At 33.9% G+C, this 20,526-nt stretch overlaps 1 protein-coding gene across 1 annotated transcript in view; it reads left to right on the plus strand.

The window, feature by feature from the left end:
* The window catches only part of RhoGAPp190 (Rho GTPase-activating protein 190), a 321,622-nt gene that overhangs the window by 259,948 nt on the left and 41,148 nt on the right, over positions 1-20,526 (plus strand). Inside the window, exons 19-22 of the mRNA XM_089107215.1 lie at positions 1,527-1,787; positions 9,731-9,880; positions 11,709-11,756; positions 18,796-18,962. Coding sequence (XP_088963341.1) covers positions 1,527-1,787; positions 9,731-9,880; positions 11,709-11,756; positions 18,796-18,962 — 626 coding nt within the window. The remainder of the gene's footprint in view (positions 1-1,526; positions 1,788-9,730; positions 9,881-11,708; positions 11,757-18,795; positions 18,963-20,526) is intronic.

A 20,526-nucleotide genomic window follows, 5' to 3' on the forward strand; every position in this document is an offset into this window, starting at 1 on the left:
GCCCAGGTGTACCAATTGGAAGGGGCAGTTGTCCCCCCCCCCCTATATTTTCTTGCCTCCGCCTAGTCTTCAATTTTTTTGTAATTTCAAAAAAAAAAAGAAAAAATCCCTTGCCCGCCCCTTCCCCCCTACGTTGTCGTGAATTGGGACCCCTGGTCGTACCTCTTAGAAATGAATATGCGCCATAAGATTTAAACATGTTAGTTATTTAACAAGTAAACTATTTAAAACTTCCCAGTGTCAGCCTGTACATACACCCCTGTTACAATATCTTCAAATTATGACAAGGATTAACAATTGAACTCAGTGATATATGACCTAGAGTGAATGCGGTTCCAATACATGTCGAAATTCTAAAATTAGCCTGAATTTTTATATTTGTCTTTGAAAATGGAGCTATTGCAACTCTGGAATAGGATTTGACAAACTGAATAATGAAAAAAAATATTGATATGTTAAATAAGAATTTTTAAGAGTTCTAGCAAAATAAAAATCCAGATGAAAGCGATAGAGTTCAGAAACTTTGAAAGAATCGTTCAGTGTCTGAAAAAAGCATGACTATTAGTGAATATATACTTCTGATAACGTTAAACAATCCTGGAAATGGAGACAAAAGATTCGGTCCCTAGAACGTCACCAAGACCTTACGTTGAACGTCACCTAGAACGTCAACTTTATGAATTTTCAGGCAGATTACATTGGGTTTTTAATAAAGCCAAAAAATGTCAAATGGGTGAAAAATGTTGCTGGTCTTACTAATCGTCTTGATTTTATCCGCTGATCATAAAAACGTCACATTTATTTAGGTAAAATAAAATGATTCTGGTGATGTATGAAAGTTGGTAAATTAAAGCCGTAGATGCGGCCTCAATTATGCTGAAACTCCCTAAAAATGGAGACAAAAATTAGAAAATAGAGCTTCGTCAAAACGTCATATAATGGTACAGTAGTGTCTTAGCCGCTAGTTAAGCATAAGAGTTTTACATTTATTGGAGAAAGCATGAAAATTGGTAGACATGTACTTTCGACCACGTTGTGCCATCCTGAAAGCGGAGGTGGAAAATTTGTGGAGGTGGAGGTGGAGGAACGTTGTTTAATGCTAAGAATCGTTGTCGCAATACGAATAGGTTCTTAATAGCTCAAAAAAGTCTTAAAATGGGTAAAAGTGCTATTGATTAAACTGAGTCTCGTTTTTATTCTCATATCATAAGAGCACCGTCAAAACGTTACATAACGTCGCGTTATGTAACGTGACGTCAGCAAAAGATGATTTTGCTGATACATGGGATTCGTTAAATGTTCTTCACTATTCTAACCCTCAACGTGTTGAGAAATGCAAAAAAAAAAAAAAAAAAATGCTGTGTTTCAAAATCAGCTTATACAAGTGAATTGAGCTGAGACTTTTGGACCCACTGTTCACGATTTGTTTGAATTCTGAATAACCAATTTATTGATATTTTTTCTTTAAACATTGCTAGTTTTTAGTAATTTATTTTTAATTTAACAATAGTCTTTCTTCATTCTAGAATCGCAGTTTACCCCAGAAATGTACCCCACCTCTCCCTCCTCTTTTACATCAAAGCAATATATGCATTCAAATCCAGATACTCCTCCTACTCAACTCTCAACTCCGCCCCCTGAATTAGACAACGCCCCGAAAAGAGACGGTGGTTTTCGCTGTGCTTTCTCAACGCATCATTCCAAATTCGTACATTTTCCGAGGATTGCATTGTTGCTTGGGACCAATCCAATAACATGGGACAGAGAAACTGACCAGAAAGACCCTGGTGATTAGTAATTTATTTATGCATGGAAAATTTCAATGTGACGTCATAGTTACCCTGCCATAATACCCTCGCTTTTTGATATAAACAACCACATAGAAAAAGAGAGATTACATTCACATAATTCCATGGTAAAAACGGTGTTTTAATTTTATTAGTTGTCATTGGTGACGTAATCTTTTAAGCCAATGAAATTATTACTTATTTCTGGAAGAACAAATAGCCCCGCCTTTACAAACCAGATTAGTTCTAAACTTTTTCTGTGCCAATAAAAACTTAGCTTATAAAAAAAATGAAAAGTTAAATTCCACCTGCTGAGTATTGTAGTACCTCTGTTCTGTGTGCACCTGTCTAAAACCATAGAAAGGCTAAGCCCCGCCTTTTTATACTGAAACTTATAATTTCAGTTTTCCAACAAGATCGTGAAAAAATTGAGACAACGAATATCCCTCCCTAGATTCTGAAGAACATTTTTTTTACCCCCTCCCCATGGCCGTATCATGAGTTTTTGTTCGGAGGTACAAATTTTCTGCAAGATCTACTGTATCTATTGTACAGAGAGGTATTTTTCCTGCAAGATCTGTTTCTTGTATCCTTCCCGTAGATTAAATAAAAAAATTTCGTGGTATTATCGTTGAAAATAATTTCAATTTAATTATCTTCACTATACCTACTTAAAATACGTCTTCGTAGTTTAACGAGTTGTGAATTATGTATCATTGAAATATTTTTTTCTTTTTCTTTTGAGCAAAAAGGTCGATTGACCTTATTAAAAAGACAGTTTATCCTGTCGACCTTGTTAAAAGTCTTTTTTTTAAATCTTTTTCATAGATGAAACATTTTTTAGCTGCCTCCTTTATTGATACCATTACAAGTATGCACATGAATTGATGCGTATTCTTACCTACCCCTGCGTACCCTTACCTACCCAGACGTACCTTTACGTATACCATTACTTGTTGCTGGTCCATTTCTTTAGCAATACAGCTGTTTTAAAATGAATGGTTTACTCACGATTAGCTTTATGTTTACATTATTAAAGTTATACGATTAGGTTTAATGAAACCAAGTGAAACGTCGTTTCAGGTGAGCCTGAAACCCATTCAATCCCTTGGAGAGAAAAGGGACCCGACAAAGACTATAACGTAGTTAATGAAATATTATGAGAATGAGAAAATTTGTTATTGGGAAGTATGCATACATTTTAGGGTGGGAAGATGAATTTTCTGCTGTTTTTTTTTTCACTGGGATACTTTCCAGGGGGTGAACTTGCCAAAGGAAATTATGCACTGGGGAAATTTGCCAGAATTTATATAAATTTTTTTTTTTACATTTCTTGAATTCTCTTTTCCGTCTCAATTTTACGGCGTGGAGTTGTTAAGGGTAATTGCCTGGGTACCGGGATTGAATTGTCTAGAGAATTTGTCCGTTGGGAGGATATTTGTGGAGGTGGGGTCATCCGTGGAGGTGGATATCCGTGGAGGTGGGGTCAGGTGTCCTGGGATTATTAAAAAAAAAACAATACAGAAATTAAATAAAAAAAGCAAGTGTTTTCAACTTGAAGTGAGGAGCAACATTACAACATAAAACGAACAGAAATTATTTCGTATATTAAGGGGGTTGCCTCCTTCTCAACACCTCGCTCTTTACGCTTAAGTTTGAATTTTGTCCCAATTCTTTAAGAACGACTTTTGAAACACAATGTTCGTTAGTTGCAACAATAAGAAGCTTTTTCAAAAAGTACTAAAAAGCTCTAGCGTAAAGAGTGAGGTGTTGAGGAGAAGGCCACCTCTTCATATGCGTCATGATTTCTGTTTGTTTTAAGTTTTAATGTCGCTCCTTATTTGCAGTTGAAAAAACTTGTTTTTTATTATTTAATTATGATATAGTTATAGATTGACTATGATAAGTTTCAGTTATTCTAAAAGAGCATATATATATATATATATATATATATATATATATATATATATATATATATATATATATATATATATATATATATATATATATATATATATATATATATATATATATATATATATATATATATATATATATATATATATATATATATATATATATATATATATATATATATATATATATATATAATATTGCTACATTCTGTCTCTTAGTTCCTTAACCAAAATGTCCTCAATGAAAATTTTCAAGTGTATTTTCCCTTGTGGGCAAATTCATGAAAACACTAGAGGGTCATTTACACACGACAATATGGTTTTACCAGAGACTTATAGTGCTATAAATATCAAATAACTGTGTTTTAAGCCATCTTCGTCCGTCTATTCTTTGCTGACAGTATGGTGCCAGTTGTGAGGGTTTGAGAAATTTTTTTTTGGCGTTGTCATTTAAAACGATAAAATAAATATGAATATTTTGAAGAATGAATTCTTTTGTATTTGTATCTAAAAAATCCGTACCCCTCTCTACATTTCTTGAATTGTTTAACTCGTGGGGAGAATAAATCCCATGTAGCCTTCCTATTTATTTAGTTGATAGCCAACACCCATGGCAAAATACCTTCATAGCATGAGCGCCACCAGGAAGCTTTCCAAGGAAGTAGGAAACAAGTACTAGTAGGTTTGTTTGTATCAAGATTTAAATGGAACTATTTCTCATTTTCCAAATTTTATTCATCTTTAAGGTCTTGTTATTTAAAGAGGGCCGATCATTGTTTCCCTCCCTCCCCGCGCCGGCACACATGCTGCGTAGACAATCATGTACATTCTGCTGAAGTGTAACCTAAATCATCTCGGATTTCATAATGTGAATTCATTTATATTTTGTATCTTGTATTAGAGTAGACATGGTTTTAGGGTAGGGACAGAGGGGGCACATGCCGTGGGGGCAGAAATTTCAAGTAAATAATTTAACGGTGCGCTTCATTTGAGAATATTTGGAATTTTATTTTTATTGAAAACACAGTATTGAAATAAAATAAAGTAGAGGGCGCAGATAATAAATGAAATGATTAATTAATAACTAAAAATAATGCTGCTAATAAAGGCAAATTTTGATAAAATTTGACCTGAAAATTTTATGGGCGACGGGGATGGGGTGTTTATCAAGATTCTGTTCCGGGCGCAAGAGAGGGCAGAACTGCGACTGATTAGAGGGCCTCAGGTCTGTTCTAAAAACACTACAAAAAAAAAATTCTAAAGTGATTTTCACTAAAATGTCAATTTCTGCATTTTTGTTGCACAGAAAATGGTCTTATCATCGATGAGGATGAATTTTGGCTAAATCATGGCTAAATTCAATTTCGCTAAATTTCATGTTCAAATATCCAGCATTAACTTCTCTTGGCTAAATTTTATTGATGCATGCAGAGCCGTTCCTATGGTTGGTGGTGCCCGGGGCAAAGTGAATTACGGCCCCCTCCAGACTTAAATATAAGCAAAAAAAGGCGAAAAAAAGGACCATTCCCCAGCCCCCCCCCCATGTGAAGGTACCCGGGCAGATTCCCCGGTTGCCTTCCCCCCTAGGAATGGCTCTAGATTTATGGTAATTAATCGTTTATAAAAATATGCGAATCGGCTCTAATTGCTGATCAATGTTTGCTCTTACTGCAAGATACCCGGTGTTAGATACTCATATGCTTAATAATTTAATTATGTTGTTATTAATTATGTCTATTAATTTCGTAATAAACGTAACATAGCTTTATCGGAAGGGTAAGGAAAAAGTTTTCAAGCAAATTTTTTCTGGTTTCAATTTGTTTGTTTTTTTATTGTGTATATACATTTTTTTGATACCTGATGTTACCTGATTTAAACTTACCTGATATACATCAGGTAGGTTTGATGATCTAAAAGATGTGCAAATTTTATGAATGCAATAAAAGTCATTTGATTATATGGTCACTTGCTTGTTTGACATAGTGGATTGTAATTATTAGGAGCTGAACGGGGGAGGTCGCCCGTATTAGATGTTAGATAAGGTGGACCAGAGTTGTACTGGGGCTCCTCCTTTGCTCCCTAAATGAAGTAACCTAGATAAATTACGTCTATTGTGGTTATGTCCCAATAACGGGCCAAATCGTCTCTATTCCCATACCACTGTAGATCCTCCTGCACTCAGGGCTGGAGTGAAAAGGAAACCCTCCTGTATTAACGAACGGTGTTCTTATACTCAACTTGTTGGCCCAGACCCCCGGGCCGTATTCTCCAAAATTTATCTTCCATCGCGAAAGATCTCAATAATATAGGATCCACCTCCTATACCAAACCTCCTTAACGACTCTGAAATATACCTAGGCGACAATGATCAATTATAGGCACTGCTAAAAAGGTAAGGAAAACTTATTTTCAAGTGAAAAGATACATAAGAACTGAAAAACTTTAAAGTAAAATCATCTCAAAAGAAAGCCTCTAGCCTGTATTTTCTCACTAGCCTGCATTTTCAGAGGCTAGCTAAGTAATGGGTTCTTCAAAGACATTTCATAATACCTTAGCCAAAAGAAAATATTAACAGGACAAAAAGATATTTAATGAATAAGTAGGCCCAGGGGCGAAGCAATCAATTTAAAGAGATAGTGATATTATGCTTACGAAAAGGACATACCTGATAATTAGGGCCCCAAAAATAATACATTCAAAATAAATTGTGTTTTTTTACCACTTGTCTTTTAACTCCTCAGCTGAAGCGTTTAGGACTACAAGATCATTTATATTCTGTTCATTTTTAGGATAGTGGGATAATTATTATTTTTGGTGCGAGTAATTTCATTTGGAATTAGTTTCTCCAATGAAAATTTGAGTTCTTCGAAATCTCCCTGAAAATATGCGTTAGCAAAAATGACGATCTGTATTTCGTACTAACACTCGATTATTTACAAACTTTATTTTCGGCTAGATTTTAAAGAACCCAGTTTAATCTTGGGGAGGTTTGGGAGGGTGATGAAAGCAATAGTCGGTACTGCTGCATTAATTGATGACCCCTCCGCCAGAAATTTCTCTCTTGATGTGATTGTATCTCGGATTATCCTAGTTCAAAACCCAATATGTGCTTGAATTTGTATTGTATCGTAGAAACTTAAAACTGCAGTTGCTACTAACAGGGGCGAATTTCCAGCATTTTATTGGGCGGGGGGGGGGGCAAGAGGGGTGCATATCCGGATAGTCAAGGTGTATGGGATATATAATAATTTTGTTTCTCAACATTATTGGGGGAGGGCAACTGTCCCCTTGCCCCCCTCCAAATGACGCCCCCTGGTCACTGCTAAAGTTTTGTGCTTATTACATGTTTCGGTTTTCGACAGATAAGTTGTCAAGGTGCTGCTAGGCTGCTTCTCTTAGATAAGTGGCTCTCAAACTTATTTAGACACTGTACCCCTTTTTACCCACAAAGCATTTTAGGTACCCCTTCCCAGTTACCGGTACTAAGTAAACTATTGCTAAAATATAAATAAAATTGCCACTCCTATAATTAAAGAGTTGTAAAAAAAAATAATTTTGTTGATCGGCCGCGTACCTCCTAAAAATTTGGCCTACCCCCAAGGGGTACGCGTTACCGCAGTTTGAGAATCACTGCCTAAGACTATAAATCTGAGTGTATTCAGTCACCTACCCACCACAAGTTTTGATGGGAGGGAAAATAGAAATGACACCCTTGCTATTGAAAGTTTCGGATCTGGTTTTGCACTCCTCTTCGTATTCTTACTCAACGTTGCAAGGTTGTACAACGTTATTACGTTGTATGTTTGTTATGCTAACATTATATTACTCAACGATCGTATTCTAATTTCTATCTCTTCTGTGTTCTCGAGCCTAAAAGGTGTCCCTTAAGAAAGTAACCCCGTCCCAACATTTTAATTTATTATTATTAATTATGAATAAATCTGATCTTATCTATCTTATTAATATTTAATTGTTATTAATTCGCAGTTTAGTATAATATTGCTATTATTTATTTTAACAGCTTAACTAAAAATAAATGTGGATCCAAAGGAAGAAAAAACGACACGCCTTTTAGATAAACTAAAGTATTACAATTAAAACAAAACTATATTTATACAGAATAAAATAATTACTTCCGGGTCCTATGTAAAAAATACTTATGTAATACCTTTCTTCTCCGATTTTTGTTTCTTGCACTAAGTTCTGCACTTACGGAATGATGGCAAAAACGTCAATGTTAACGTCAAAACGTTATGTCAATTGTTAGTCGGGTTTTATCTGCCAAAACGTAGCGTGTACATTAAAATTTGATTTTAGTTCAGGACTTCATTTCTGTTCAAATGCCCCTCTTCCGATCTTATATGACTATTGGTTCGATATGATTACCACCGAAAAAAAAAAAAAAAAAAAAAAAAAAAAAAAAAAAAAAACATCTGTGATCTTTCTTCTGGCAAAAATACCCCACCTTTTTATCGGAAGGAGATTTAAACCTCTACAATAGAGTTCTCTGATATGCTGTGTTTGACGGTGTGATTTTCATTAAGATTGTTTGGCTCTTTGAGGGTTTCCTCCCCCCCCCCCTTTTTTTTCGAAAATTGCGAATATTTTCTCAGACTTGTAGCTTTTGCTAGGCAACATTAAACTTAATGAATTTTATGTATTTGGAATCAGCATAAAAATCTAATTCTTGATGCATTAATTGTTATAAAAATTATTTTCTTAGAGTTTCGGTTATCATTAGGCCGAGTTCCTCCTTTGTACAGTTCGTTACCTCGAACTGTACATTGAATTTGTTTTCGGGGCGGGGAGTTACACACAAAAAAAACGCATAAAAAATGGTTTACATCCATTTATGTTGCATTTTACGAGTCAGACTAGCATTTCGGGGGGGGGGGGTTTCAACCCTCCCTCTAGATACGGCCTTGTCTGCAAGGGTTAAAACAGATTTCACCAGCTGTTCACTGCCAACACCTAGTATCTTCGACCTCTAGAAAACGGATTGGCAAAGACGAGAGATTTCTATATCTTCATTTATTTCTCCTGCTCTAATAATAATAATAATAATAATAAAAAAGAAATCAATATATGGCGAACTTCTCGAAAAATTCAGACGATAGGTTTTGCAAAGGGCGATCGTAATGCTTAACAGTGGCGTAATTTCGTCAAAATCTTGGGGGGGGGGGGCAAAGTTGAAGTAAGTTTTCCCAAATCAGACGAAAATGACAGTGAAAACTAAAAAATAAGCCATATATTACCAAAAAGACAAAAATATACTAAAGAAAACTGACCCGTTTCTCTGGATACTTGAATTATAAAGTCTTACATTAATTTTGACAATATTTTTTTGCAGAAACTAAATTTCAGTGGGGGGGGGGGAATTTGTGGCTGGAGAAGGCAGTTGTATCCCTGCCCCTTAGCAAATTACGCCCCTAATGCTAATTACATACATGAGAAATTTGTACGTTATTCCTTCCACCAGTAGGAGTATGTATCAATGCAGTTTTGATACTTGGTGATTTAGCTGTCATAAAATTTCTCACTTCTGTGACCAGGGGCAGGGGCGAATCTTTAGCATTTTTAATGCTGGGGTTGTTCATATCCAGATAATCAAGGGGCATGGGGTGTATAATATTTTTTCTCCAAATTATTGGGGGGGGGGCAACTGTCCCCCTAAACGACGCCCCTTATCAAGGGTGGAATAAGTTTCTCTGAAACTGAAAATTACTGTGAACTGAGTGCTTTATTTCTTTGATGAGCTCCAAATTCGTTTTCTTTATTTTCTTTTTTATTGAGAAATCATATCTTAGTAGCTGGATTAGCAAAAAAAAAAAAAAAAACACAACCAATCCACATTCTTGCTTACCTATATATAAGTGTCTAAGCATAATCATTATTAACCAACTATAATATTTAAGAAGTAGCCCTGATTGGTCTAAAGTGATGATAGTTAGAAATTGATGTGTAACTAAGCCTACGTGTGAACGGAGCTTCAATATATACCATAAACTAACATCTGTCTTTCTATAGCTTTAGGTTTCCAAGTATTTCCCCAGCCGAGCACGCCACCCGAGCCCGCACCACCTGACCGCGGTGCTAGACTGGTTTCCGATCGTAGCGCCACTAATTCCCGGTGGTTAGCTCCGGAAACCGGGCATGCCTCAAGTTTTGATGATACATGTAACTTGAATTATTATCGATTTCATGTTTGACTTGATTTAGAATATGCATGTTTGTGCAATTCTTTTCTAGTAATTTTTTTATTCTCTGATTTTAAAATTACTTTGTGGTTTTAGTTCATGGAACTCACCTAGTTTTTCCCCATTTGATTAATTTTAGTCCTATGTTTTTTTTACTTTTTAAAAAATTCTTTTTCATTTTATTACCCCGATTCTACTCAGTTACATATGGCTTTGTTGTTTTCTCTATTTTTGGCTTATAGTAGCGTAGTTATTATAATTGTAGTTTTATTAGTTGCTTTGACTATCCTTTCTCTTTATTTTTCTTCTTCTTTCTTCTTTATTATTTCTTCTTGATGTTAATGATCATCAGCTGTTCTTGTACAAGTGCTTACCAAAGTTATACACAGGTCTGGTCCAACGCGTGGGGGGGGCAGATAAAAGACTTCACAGGGGAGGTGGATTAGAACAAGAAAATGTATTTCTTCTTCGTATTTTTTATTGTTCTTGAAGGGATTTTTCCTGGAAAATTCTGGGAGGGAGAGACCGATATTCCCTAAGATTTGATTTTGTTTACTAAGTTGAAAAATCGTATCTTCATGCTTTATTGGCAACGTGTTTGCCTAAGACTAAGTTTCTTTAAAGACAATAAATTGTAAGTTGTGCTTCCATATTCACAATGATCTTGTTTAGAAAGATCAAAAATTTCAAAATTTACTTAAGACTTCAAATGTTTATGGAATGGGTATCTCATCAGAAAGCAATTATTAGATATTAGCAAAAGTTACTACTGCGGTTTTGCGAAAAATGTTGGGAGTATTTGGAGGGATCTTTGAGTGGTCCTAGTTGTGAGATGGAACCTATCCCCTCCTATCCTATGTGCATCTTATCCTATTTGTCATCAACAGTGTTTGATTATTTCATTCGATCTGTTAAAGTAGATTGGTGGCAGGGGGGGGGAGGTCATAAAGGAATGAATACTTTTAAAAAAGAAAAATGAACCTACAGTCGCAAATCTTGTTCAACCTTGCGCTTCCCATGGTCCTTGAAAATCACAAGGTTTCGGTCTTTACTAGACTGCCACTAATGGGACAACCATGATAACTTTAAACGCTGTCAAGTGAAATGTTTTTTGGGTGGGGGTAGATATAGTCTCCCTATTTCCCCGTAAATTCGTCATTCACTGGAGTCGTACTAAGGATATTAATCCCAACAAAAGTGGTACAATTTCTTTTGGGCAAACTATCTGCGAATGCTTGAATTTAAAGGACTTAAATCGTGATGTTATTAGCAAAACTAACCCCGGAGAGCCATTTTTGCGCAAAGAAATAGTTTTAGTTTTTTTTTTCTTTATTTATTCAAGACTCCTTTTACTTTAGAACGTGCTAATGTTTCAAGCTCCTAAGCTGTCAAATAATATTAAACACTCCGGTTTAAATTATCTGGGGGGGGGGATATGTAACTTTCTGATAACCCCGAGATCAAAGCAATCATCCCGTGCTACTTTATGATTGGAATTATATTGTAATCGACATATTAATGAGTATTAATAAATATATTAGTCTGAAGAAAAAAAAAATGTTAGGTAGCACTTGGATCTAAAAAATTCTGGGGTTTTGACGAAACCAAAACGTGAAGCTTGAGTATAATGTTATTTGCGAAGCTGTATTGGGCTTGTTTTCTTCTCAATTTTTTTTTTAACATTGTAATTTTTGGGTAATTTCACTGCAACTGTATCTTCGCTGCTTTTACTGTTTCCTAGTTCTTTTAGTTTTTGATGTTTTATAAAGTATTTATTGATAATTATTTTTATTTACCTCTTTTTCAAGCTGCTTTGGCCTCTGTACTAAGGGATTCTGTTCCTATTCGTCAATCAGGTGATTAGTTGTAGCTTGTGCATGTCCTGTCTTTCCTTAGATGTACCAAGGACAGTGAGCGAATTAAAAATAAGCCAAAAATATATGGCACCGAACACCTTAAGTGGGTATAGCTTTCCTTTGAAGGGGTATCCACAGATTGCTAATGCTTGTAGTTTTATGTACCAAAAGTGTTGTTAAATTTAATGAATTCAGTTAGCCTATTCATTTTTACGGTTCAACGTCGCAGCAGTGAGGAAAGACTACCCTAAAAACTTATTTTTTTGAAATCTTGGGTCTATTCATACTTGAAAACAACGATTTAAGATAGGAATTTCTAGGGCAGTATCACATTTTGGTCAGTGCTGCCACGTTAAATCGTGAAAATAAGTAAGCAAAAGTAATTAATTAAGTGTGACAATGCTGTTCATTCATAAAAACTCAAACATTAATAATCAGTAGATTTTCAAAGACGACTAAGCCTTCAAAAAAGCCACATCTTAAGCTGTTTAGTGACATGTTTTTTGCTGATTTTAACCCACTTTTTTTTTCTTTTTTTTTTCAGTTATTTTTTCTATTCATCTTGAAAACCACGATTTTCTAACGTTTTTCTTTGGCTATTTCAAAGATAGGATTTTTTTGGGAAATATCACATTTTGGTCAGTGTTGCCACCTTAAATCGTGAAAATAAGTAAGCAAAACTAATTAATTAAGTTTGACAATGCTGTTCTTTCATAAAAACTCAAACATTAATAATCAGTAGATTTTCAAAGACGACTAAGCCTACAAAAAAGCCGCACCTTAAGCTGTCTAGTGACATTTTTTTGCTGATTTTAACCCACTATTTTTTTAGTTATTTTTTCTATTCATACTTGAAAACCACGATTTACTAAGATTTTTCTTTTGTTTGGTGCAGAATGACAATGGTTTTAGAGCAATACTGCATTTTGGTCAGTGTTGCCATGTTAAATCGTGAAAATAGTTAAGCAAAACTAATTATTTAAGTTTGACAATGCCGTGCATTCATAAAAACTCAAACATTAATAATCAGTAGATTTTCAAAGACGACTAAGCCTTCAAAAAAGCCACACCTTAAGCTGTTTAGTGACATGTTTCTACTGATTTTAACCCACTTTGTTTTTCTTTTTCTTTTTTCAGTTATTTTTTCTATTCAGACTTGAAAACCACGATTTTCTAACGTTTTTCTTTGGCTATTTCAAAGATAGGAATTTTTTGGGAAATATCACATTTTGTTCAGTGTTGCCACCTTAAATCGTGAAAATAATTAAGCAAAACTAATTAGTTAAGTTTGACAATGCTGTGCATTCATAAAAACTCAAACATTAATAATCAGTAGGTTTTCAAAGACGACTAAACCTTCAAAAAAGCCACACCTTAAGCTGTTTAGTGACATGTTTCTACTGATTTTAACCCACTTTTTTTTTCTTTTTATTTTTTTCAGTTATTTTTCCTATTCATACTTGAAAACCACGATTTTCTAATGTTTTTCTTTGGCTATTTCAAAGATAGGAATTTTTTGTGAAATATAACATATTGTTCAGTGTTGCCACCTTAAATCGTGAAAATAATTAAGCAAAACTAATTAGTTAAGTTTGACAATGCTGTGCATTCATAAAAACTCAAACATTAATAATCAGTAGATTTTCAAAGACGAGTAAACCTTCAAAAAAGCCACACATTAAGCTGTTTAGTGACATTTTTCTACTTATTTTAACCCACTTTTTTTTTCTTTTTTTTTTCAGTTATTTTTCCTATTCATACTTGAAAACCACGATTTTCTAATGTTTTTCTTTGGCTATTTCAAAGATAGGAATTTTTTGGGAAATATCACATATTGTTCAGTGTTGCCACCTTAAATCGTGAAAATAATTAAGCAAAACTAATTAGTTAAGTTTGACAATGCTGTGCATTCATAAAAACTCAAACATTAATAATCAGTAGATTTTCAAAGACGAGTAAACCTTCAAAAAGCCACACCTTAAGCTGTTTAGTGACATGTTTCTACTGATTTTAACCCACTTTTTTTTGTTTTTCTTTTTTTCAGTTATTTTTTCTATTCAGACTTGAAAACCACGATTTTCTAACGTTTTTCTTTGGCTATTTAAAAGATAGGAATTTTTGGGAAATATCACATTTTGTTCAGTGTTGCCACCTTAAATCGTGAAAATAATTAAGCAAAACTAATTAGTTAAGTTTGACAATGCTGTGCATTCATAAAAACTCAAACATTAATAATCAGTAGGTTTTCAAAGACGACTAAGCCTTCAAAAAAGCCACACCTTAAGCTGTTTAGTGACATGTTTCTACTGATTTTAACCCACTTTTTTTTCTTTTTCTTTTTTTCAGTTATTTTTCCTATTCATACTTGAAAACCACGATTTTCTAATGTTTTTCTTTGGCTATTTCAAAGATAGGAATTTTTTGGGAAATATCACATATTGTTCAGTGTTGCCACCTTAAATCGTGAAAATAATTAAGCAAAACTAATTAGTTAAGTTTGACAATGCTGTGCATTCATAAAAACTCAAACATTAATAATCAGTAGATTTTCAAAGACGAGTAAACCTTCAAAAATGCCACACTTTAAGCTGTTTAGTGACATGTTTCTACTGATTTTAACCCACTTTTTTTTCCTTTTCTTTTTTTCAGTTATTTTTTCTATTCATACTTGAAAACCACGATTTTCTAACGTTTTTCTTTGGCTATTTCAAAGATAGGAATTTTTTGGGAAATATCACATTTTGTTCAGTGTTGCCATCTGAAATCGTGAAAATAATTAAGCAAAACTAATTAGTTAAGTTTGACAATGCTGTGCATTCATAAAAACTCAAACATTAATAATCAGCAGGTTTTCAAAGACGACTAAGCCTTCAAAAAAGCCACACTTTAAGCTGTTTAGTGACATGTTTCTACTGATTTTAACCCACTTTTTTTTTCTTTTTTTTTTTTTCAGTTATTTTTTCTATTCATACTTGAAAACCACGATTTTCTAACGTTTTTCTTTGGCTATTTCAAAGATAGGAATTTTTTGGGAAATATCACATTTTGTTCAGTGTTGCCATCTAAAATCGTGAAAATAATTAAGCAAAACTAATTAGTTAAGTTTGGCAATGCTGTGCATTCATAAAAACTCAAACATTAATAATCAGCAGGTTTTCAAAGACGACTAGGCCTTCAAAAAAGCCACACTTTAAGCTGTTTAGTGACATGTTTCTACTGATTTTAACCCACTTTTTTTTTTTTTTTTTTTCAGTTATTTTTTCTATTCATACTTGAAAACCACGATTTTCTAACGTTTTTCTTTGGCTATTTCAAAGATAGGAATTTTTTGGGAAATATCACATTTTGTTCAGTGTTGCCACCTTCAATCGTGAAAATAATTAAGCAAAACTAATTAGTTAAGTTTGAAAATGCTGTGCATTCATAAAAACTCAAACATTAATAATTAGTAGATTTTCAAAGACGACTAAGCCTTCAAAAAAAGCCACACCTTAAGCTGTTATTGACATGTTTCTACTGATTTTAACCCACTTTGTTTTTCTTTTTAATTTTTTCAGTTGTTTTTTTTATTCATACTTGAAAACCGCGATTTTCTAAGATTTTTCTTTTGTTGGTGTAGAATGACAATGGTTTATGCGTTATCGTCAGTGTTGCCACATCAAACCATAAATATAAATAAGCAGAAGGAAATGGTGGTACTGCCCTAAAAACTTGATAATGTCCATGCAATTTTTTGTGTGTGTGTGAAAATGGTGGATCTCAGGTAAAGACTTAAGATGGAATAGACCTAAGATGGGTCCAGGAAACAAAAATGTTTGTAAATTTAATGTCCTTGGTACTTAAGTTTTTTTTGTGATGTGAAAATGGGCTGTCAAATCCGAGCATACAATGATAAAAAAAAAACTAATCCTTAGTGTGCGATAAAGGATGCTTATAATTAAACCTAATTAATTACATTTTATTGATATTTGTTTAATTCATACCAGTTAAAAATCATTCCCAACTAAGTCTCAAGAGTGTCGGTCTCTGTGGTTCGTTGATAGGTCATAAGGGTAATAGTTTTTCGGGTAATAGGTAATATCTGGTTCGGGTAAAGGGTAATAGGTAATAGTTTTTTATTTATTTCCGTAAAATAGAGGGTTTTTGCCTCAATTCAGCACTTGAGTATTGGGGGTTTGACGTTTAGATTCGTCAACGCTTGAATTTTGCCCAATATAGTGCTTAAATAATGAACACCATCTGTTTTTAGGACTAAAAAATAGGGTAGGAATACAGGAGTAGATATAGAATTTATTTTCGGGGAGGGGGTGGGGGGGGGGCCATCGAAACCTGGGCTCCCCCATCAGTAATTTTGTCTACTCCGTCCGTGTAGTTAGTGCAACTCTAGGTCCTCTTAGGGGATAAATATACCCCTTTGTCCCCAACCTCCAAATCTGTCCCTGTAAGAGTACTATATATATATATATATATATATATATATATATATATATATATATATATATATATATATATATATATATATATATATATATATATATATATATATATATATATATATATATATATATTATTTTGACTCGACAACCTTTGCTAAAAATATGTTGTCTTGTTTTTTTCTGAATTGTTGCCTTCTGTTTCATTCTCCGTGGCTTAAATTAAATTCTCACTGTAATATGGTTTGATTTATTGGTTAATTAATGTGTCGTCAGTCGGATATCAAAAGATCGTATTTCCATAACTGTAAATTTTCAGAAGAGCCAAAACCTCACAACTTTTTTACTCCCTCTCTGATAACGGTAAAACAAAAACGGATTGATATTTATTGTTTTTACATATCAATCCGTTTTTATTTCACGGTTATCGGAGGGGGGAATAAAAAAAGTTGTGAGGTTTTTTTGCTTTTCTGAACATTTACAATTATGGAGATACGACATTTATGATACCTAACTGACGATGTGTCTTTAACAAATACTGTAAAAACTTGAAATACAATACAATGAAAAACTCAATTCAGGGATAGAATATCGGGGGTTTTACGTTTGAATCCTTCGACGCTTAATTTTTTCTTAATAAAACGCTTGAATTTAGGGGCACCAATTCACACAAATGGGGGGGGCAATTCATTTTTCAAAATCTGGAGGGCGGTTTTTTTTTTCAATGAGAATACCAAAAAGAGGTGTTTTGCAATGCAAATACGATTAAACGGTATTTTTCATAATCTAAGAAGGAGGGGAAAAATTAGGGGGAATTACCCCCCCCCCCCCCCTCCTACCCTGTGAATTGGTGCGCCCGCTTGAGTGATGACTGTAGTCTGTTTTTGGAAGTGAAATAAAATAATATGAGTCTTGTATATTTTTTTTTATTATTATTACTGCGACTCAACAATCTGTTAAAAATACGTTTTCTTGTTGCCTATAGCAATTTTGTCGTTTGTTTTATTCATTATTTTCTTTGTAGATCATTTGCATGTCTCATATATAAAATGATCTGTGCTAATTAATGATTAATGATAATTGATGATATGTAAATAATTAATGAGCTAATTAATATGTGTTTCTAACAACTACAGTAAGTGTGTGTGTGTGTTTTATTAATTATAGCTTGTTTTACTTATTTCATACTGTTTTTTATTACGCACAATGTAAGCTTGACAGTCTTGCCTTTGAGAATCGTTTTAAAATAAAACTTTGAGTCCGGGTGATGTAGGCGCTGAGTTCTCTCAATAAACTTCTGATTCTAGTAAAGCTTTAAACAGTTTGTTTCGATTGTTTTTTTCTTCTTATTGTTCCGCTGCCTCGAATTTTGGTCTGAGAAATCCAGGTTATCAACGCTTAAACGTCCAGATTCCTTGTTTTTCACGAATCGAAATCGCTCGAATTTGATGATAGTGTTTGCTGATAACATTAGTTCATGCCCTGAGGAATTCTCAGGCATGTCTTTCTTAAAACCTATGCTTCAGTCCCCAGATTATCCATGCGGTTTTGTACACTGCTGACAACGGAATTGTAGTGTAAAATGCAAATTATCTATTGAAAAATAATATATATTATAAGATTATATTAAACTGAAAAATGAAAATAGAAAACTAAGAAAATACACATGCTATACTTTAATATACTTTAAATATAAAAAATATACTTTTATCCGCTTGTAGAATTTTGGATGCCAATGTGAGTGGTTAAGTATGGTACTGTAACGTGGGCACTTCGAAAGGCTGAGGAAAATGTGCTAAATGTTTTCCAGAGGAATTGTCCGAGGATAGTCTTTGGTACTTGTTTTACTGACTGTATATAAAAAAAGGCTGCACAATAAGCTGCAATTTTTAGAAGAATTGTCGGAGGGCAGTCTCAGGTACTTGTTTGATTGACTGTATGTCAAGCAATATGCTGCACAATAAGCTGCACTTTTATGAGGAATTGTCCAAAGGTAGTCTTAGGTACCTATTCGATTGACCGTATATCAAACAATAAGATATGTGAAAAATACTGTTCGGCCCCACTCTCGAGGGCCATAGCAAAGGAAAGGCTAAGAATCACTAAGCCAAATTTTAGGAATGAAGAATGGCATATTGCCAAGGATTATGCTTTTTGGCCATCCATCAGTGGCCAGATAAAAATTAGGTCGCCTCCGAATAGGATGGGACGAGGCCATAGGGAATAATTTGAAGCAAATTTGAACTTCATGGGAGAGGATAAAATATTGAATTTTTGAATATATTGGTGTGGGGGGGACCATGCGCAGCCGTGTTTTTTTGTAGACCCCCTCCCCCTTCCCGAAAAAGAATCCTGGGTACGTAACATATATATATATATATATATATATATATATATATATATATATATATATATATATATATATATATATATATATATATATATATATATATATATATATATATATATATATATATATATATATATATATATATATATATATATATATATATATATATATATATATATATATATATATATATATATATATATATATATATATAAGCTTAACGTAATTCCAATGTAATTCAAGTGTTTCTCTTCAGGTTGGTTAGATGACTCAATCTTCGTTCATCGGCCATTAGAACATTGGACCAATACTTCTGAGAGTTATAGCCAAAGAGCATTTACTACTGGTAGAAGAAGATACCCTCCTCCTTCTGGCCCTCCCCCGGCTGTTCCTGGAAAAGAATCGGCAATTTTCAGCAATAAGGTAAGACTTGAGCCCTTTTTATTTCGATGTAGGGGCTTGTCTTAACTGGTGAATAACAGTAATAAAAATCCTGTGGCGTCTTAACTGGCGAATATCCGTAATAAAAATCCGGTTTATTCGGTGTAATGGCTTGTCTTAACTGGCGAATAACAGTAATAAAAATCCGGCGGTGTCTTAACTGCCGAATAACAGTAATAAAAATCCGGTGGTGTCTTAACTGGCGAATAACAGTAATAAAAATCCGGTTTATTCGGTGTAGTGGCTTGTCTTAACTGGCGAATAACAGTAATAAAAATCCGGCGGTGTCTTAACTGCCGAATAACAGTAATAAAAATCCGGTTTATTTGGTGTAGTGGCTTGTCTTAACTGGCGAATAACAGTAATAAAAATCCGGTGGTGTCTTAACTGGCGAATGACAGTAATAAAAATCCGATTTATTCGGTATAGTGGCTTGTCGTAACTAGCGAATAACAGTAATAAAAATCCTTCATTTTTGGTTAATAATGTGAATAAGGCGAGTAATGCTAATAACATTAAAGTAGCAGAAGTTTCTATTTTGCTTCTTCATCTGTTGACGTAATACCAGTCTACTGGTTTGAATTGGCTATTGGTTGGAGGGGAATACATGGTCTCTTCTAATCGTCTTACATGTAAATTAATAATGCTCTGCTCTCAGTTATTTGTGAGAGCCGAAATTGCTCTCAGAAATTACTGCTCTCATATCAAAATCATATCTGCTCTCAGCAATTTCTGTATAAGCTTCATAACATGTGACATCCTCATGACCTTCATCACACTAATTAGGAAACATTTCGGGGGGGGGGGCATTTAGAGCTGGGTTGACTCTGGCTGAGCTTAGAGTCACACCATTGACCCCGTTCCAAACCAAATAACCTTTTAGCTTAGCATCCAACTTTATTATAAGATGTCAGTGGCATGAAACATTTGAATAACCTTTAGATTTCTATACCAATGAGGCAGATATAAAAGGAATTTACAGTAACAGAACTACAATGCCCTAATGTCCAGCCCCCCCCCCCTCCGTATTTATGCCTATATAAAAGCTTGCTGTGTATATAAGAGTTTAAATTTAAGCTAAGAAAGAATACGCATTGTTATTATTCTAAAGAATTTTATTCAATTCTTGATCTATATTGATTCGAAGCATAATTTGTTCAGTGAATATGAATGACATATTCGTCGATTTTTTGAATTTTTTTGAATTTGATGAATTTTTTTTGAATTTGATGAATTTTTTTGTTGAAAGGAGGAGAGTAGTTCAGTAATTTAAATTACCTCTTACAGAAAAAAAAAACGCATCAAAAATGTATTTTTTGTGTATTTTTGTTACACTTTTACGATTCAAACAAACATTTCAGGGGGTGCTTAGAGGGGTCCAAACCCGTCTAACCCCTTCCCTGAATACGAGAGTGGTTCAAACCCACTCCCCAGAATACGGCCATAGGCGGGTCAAACCATTTTGAAGGGGCCCAAAAGGCTAAATTATCATGTTCTTTTCTAGAAAAGGCGGAGTTGTTATTATTGTTTTAATAAAATGTTTCAT

This window comes from Artemia sp. Qi Xiang Cuo, chromosome 21 (genome assembly GCF_049724085.1).
Source record: "Artemia sp. Qi Xiang Cuo chromosome 21, ASM4972408v1, whole genome shotgun sequence".
Taxonomy (NCBI): Eukaryota; Metazoa; Arthropoda; class Branchiopoda; order Anostraca; family Artemiidae; genus Artemia; species Artemia sp. Qi Xiang Cuo.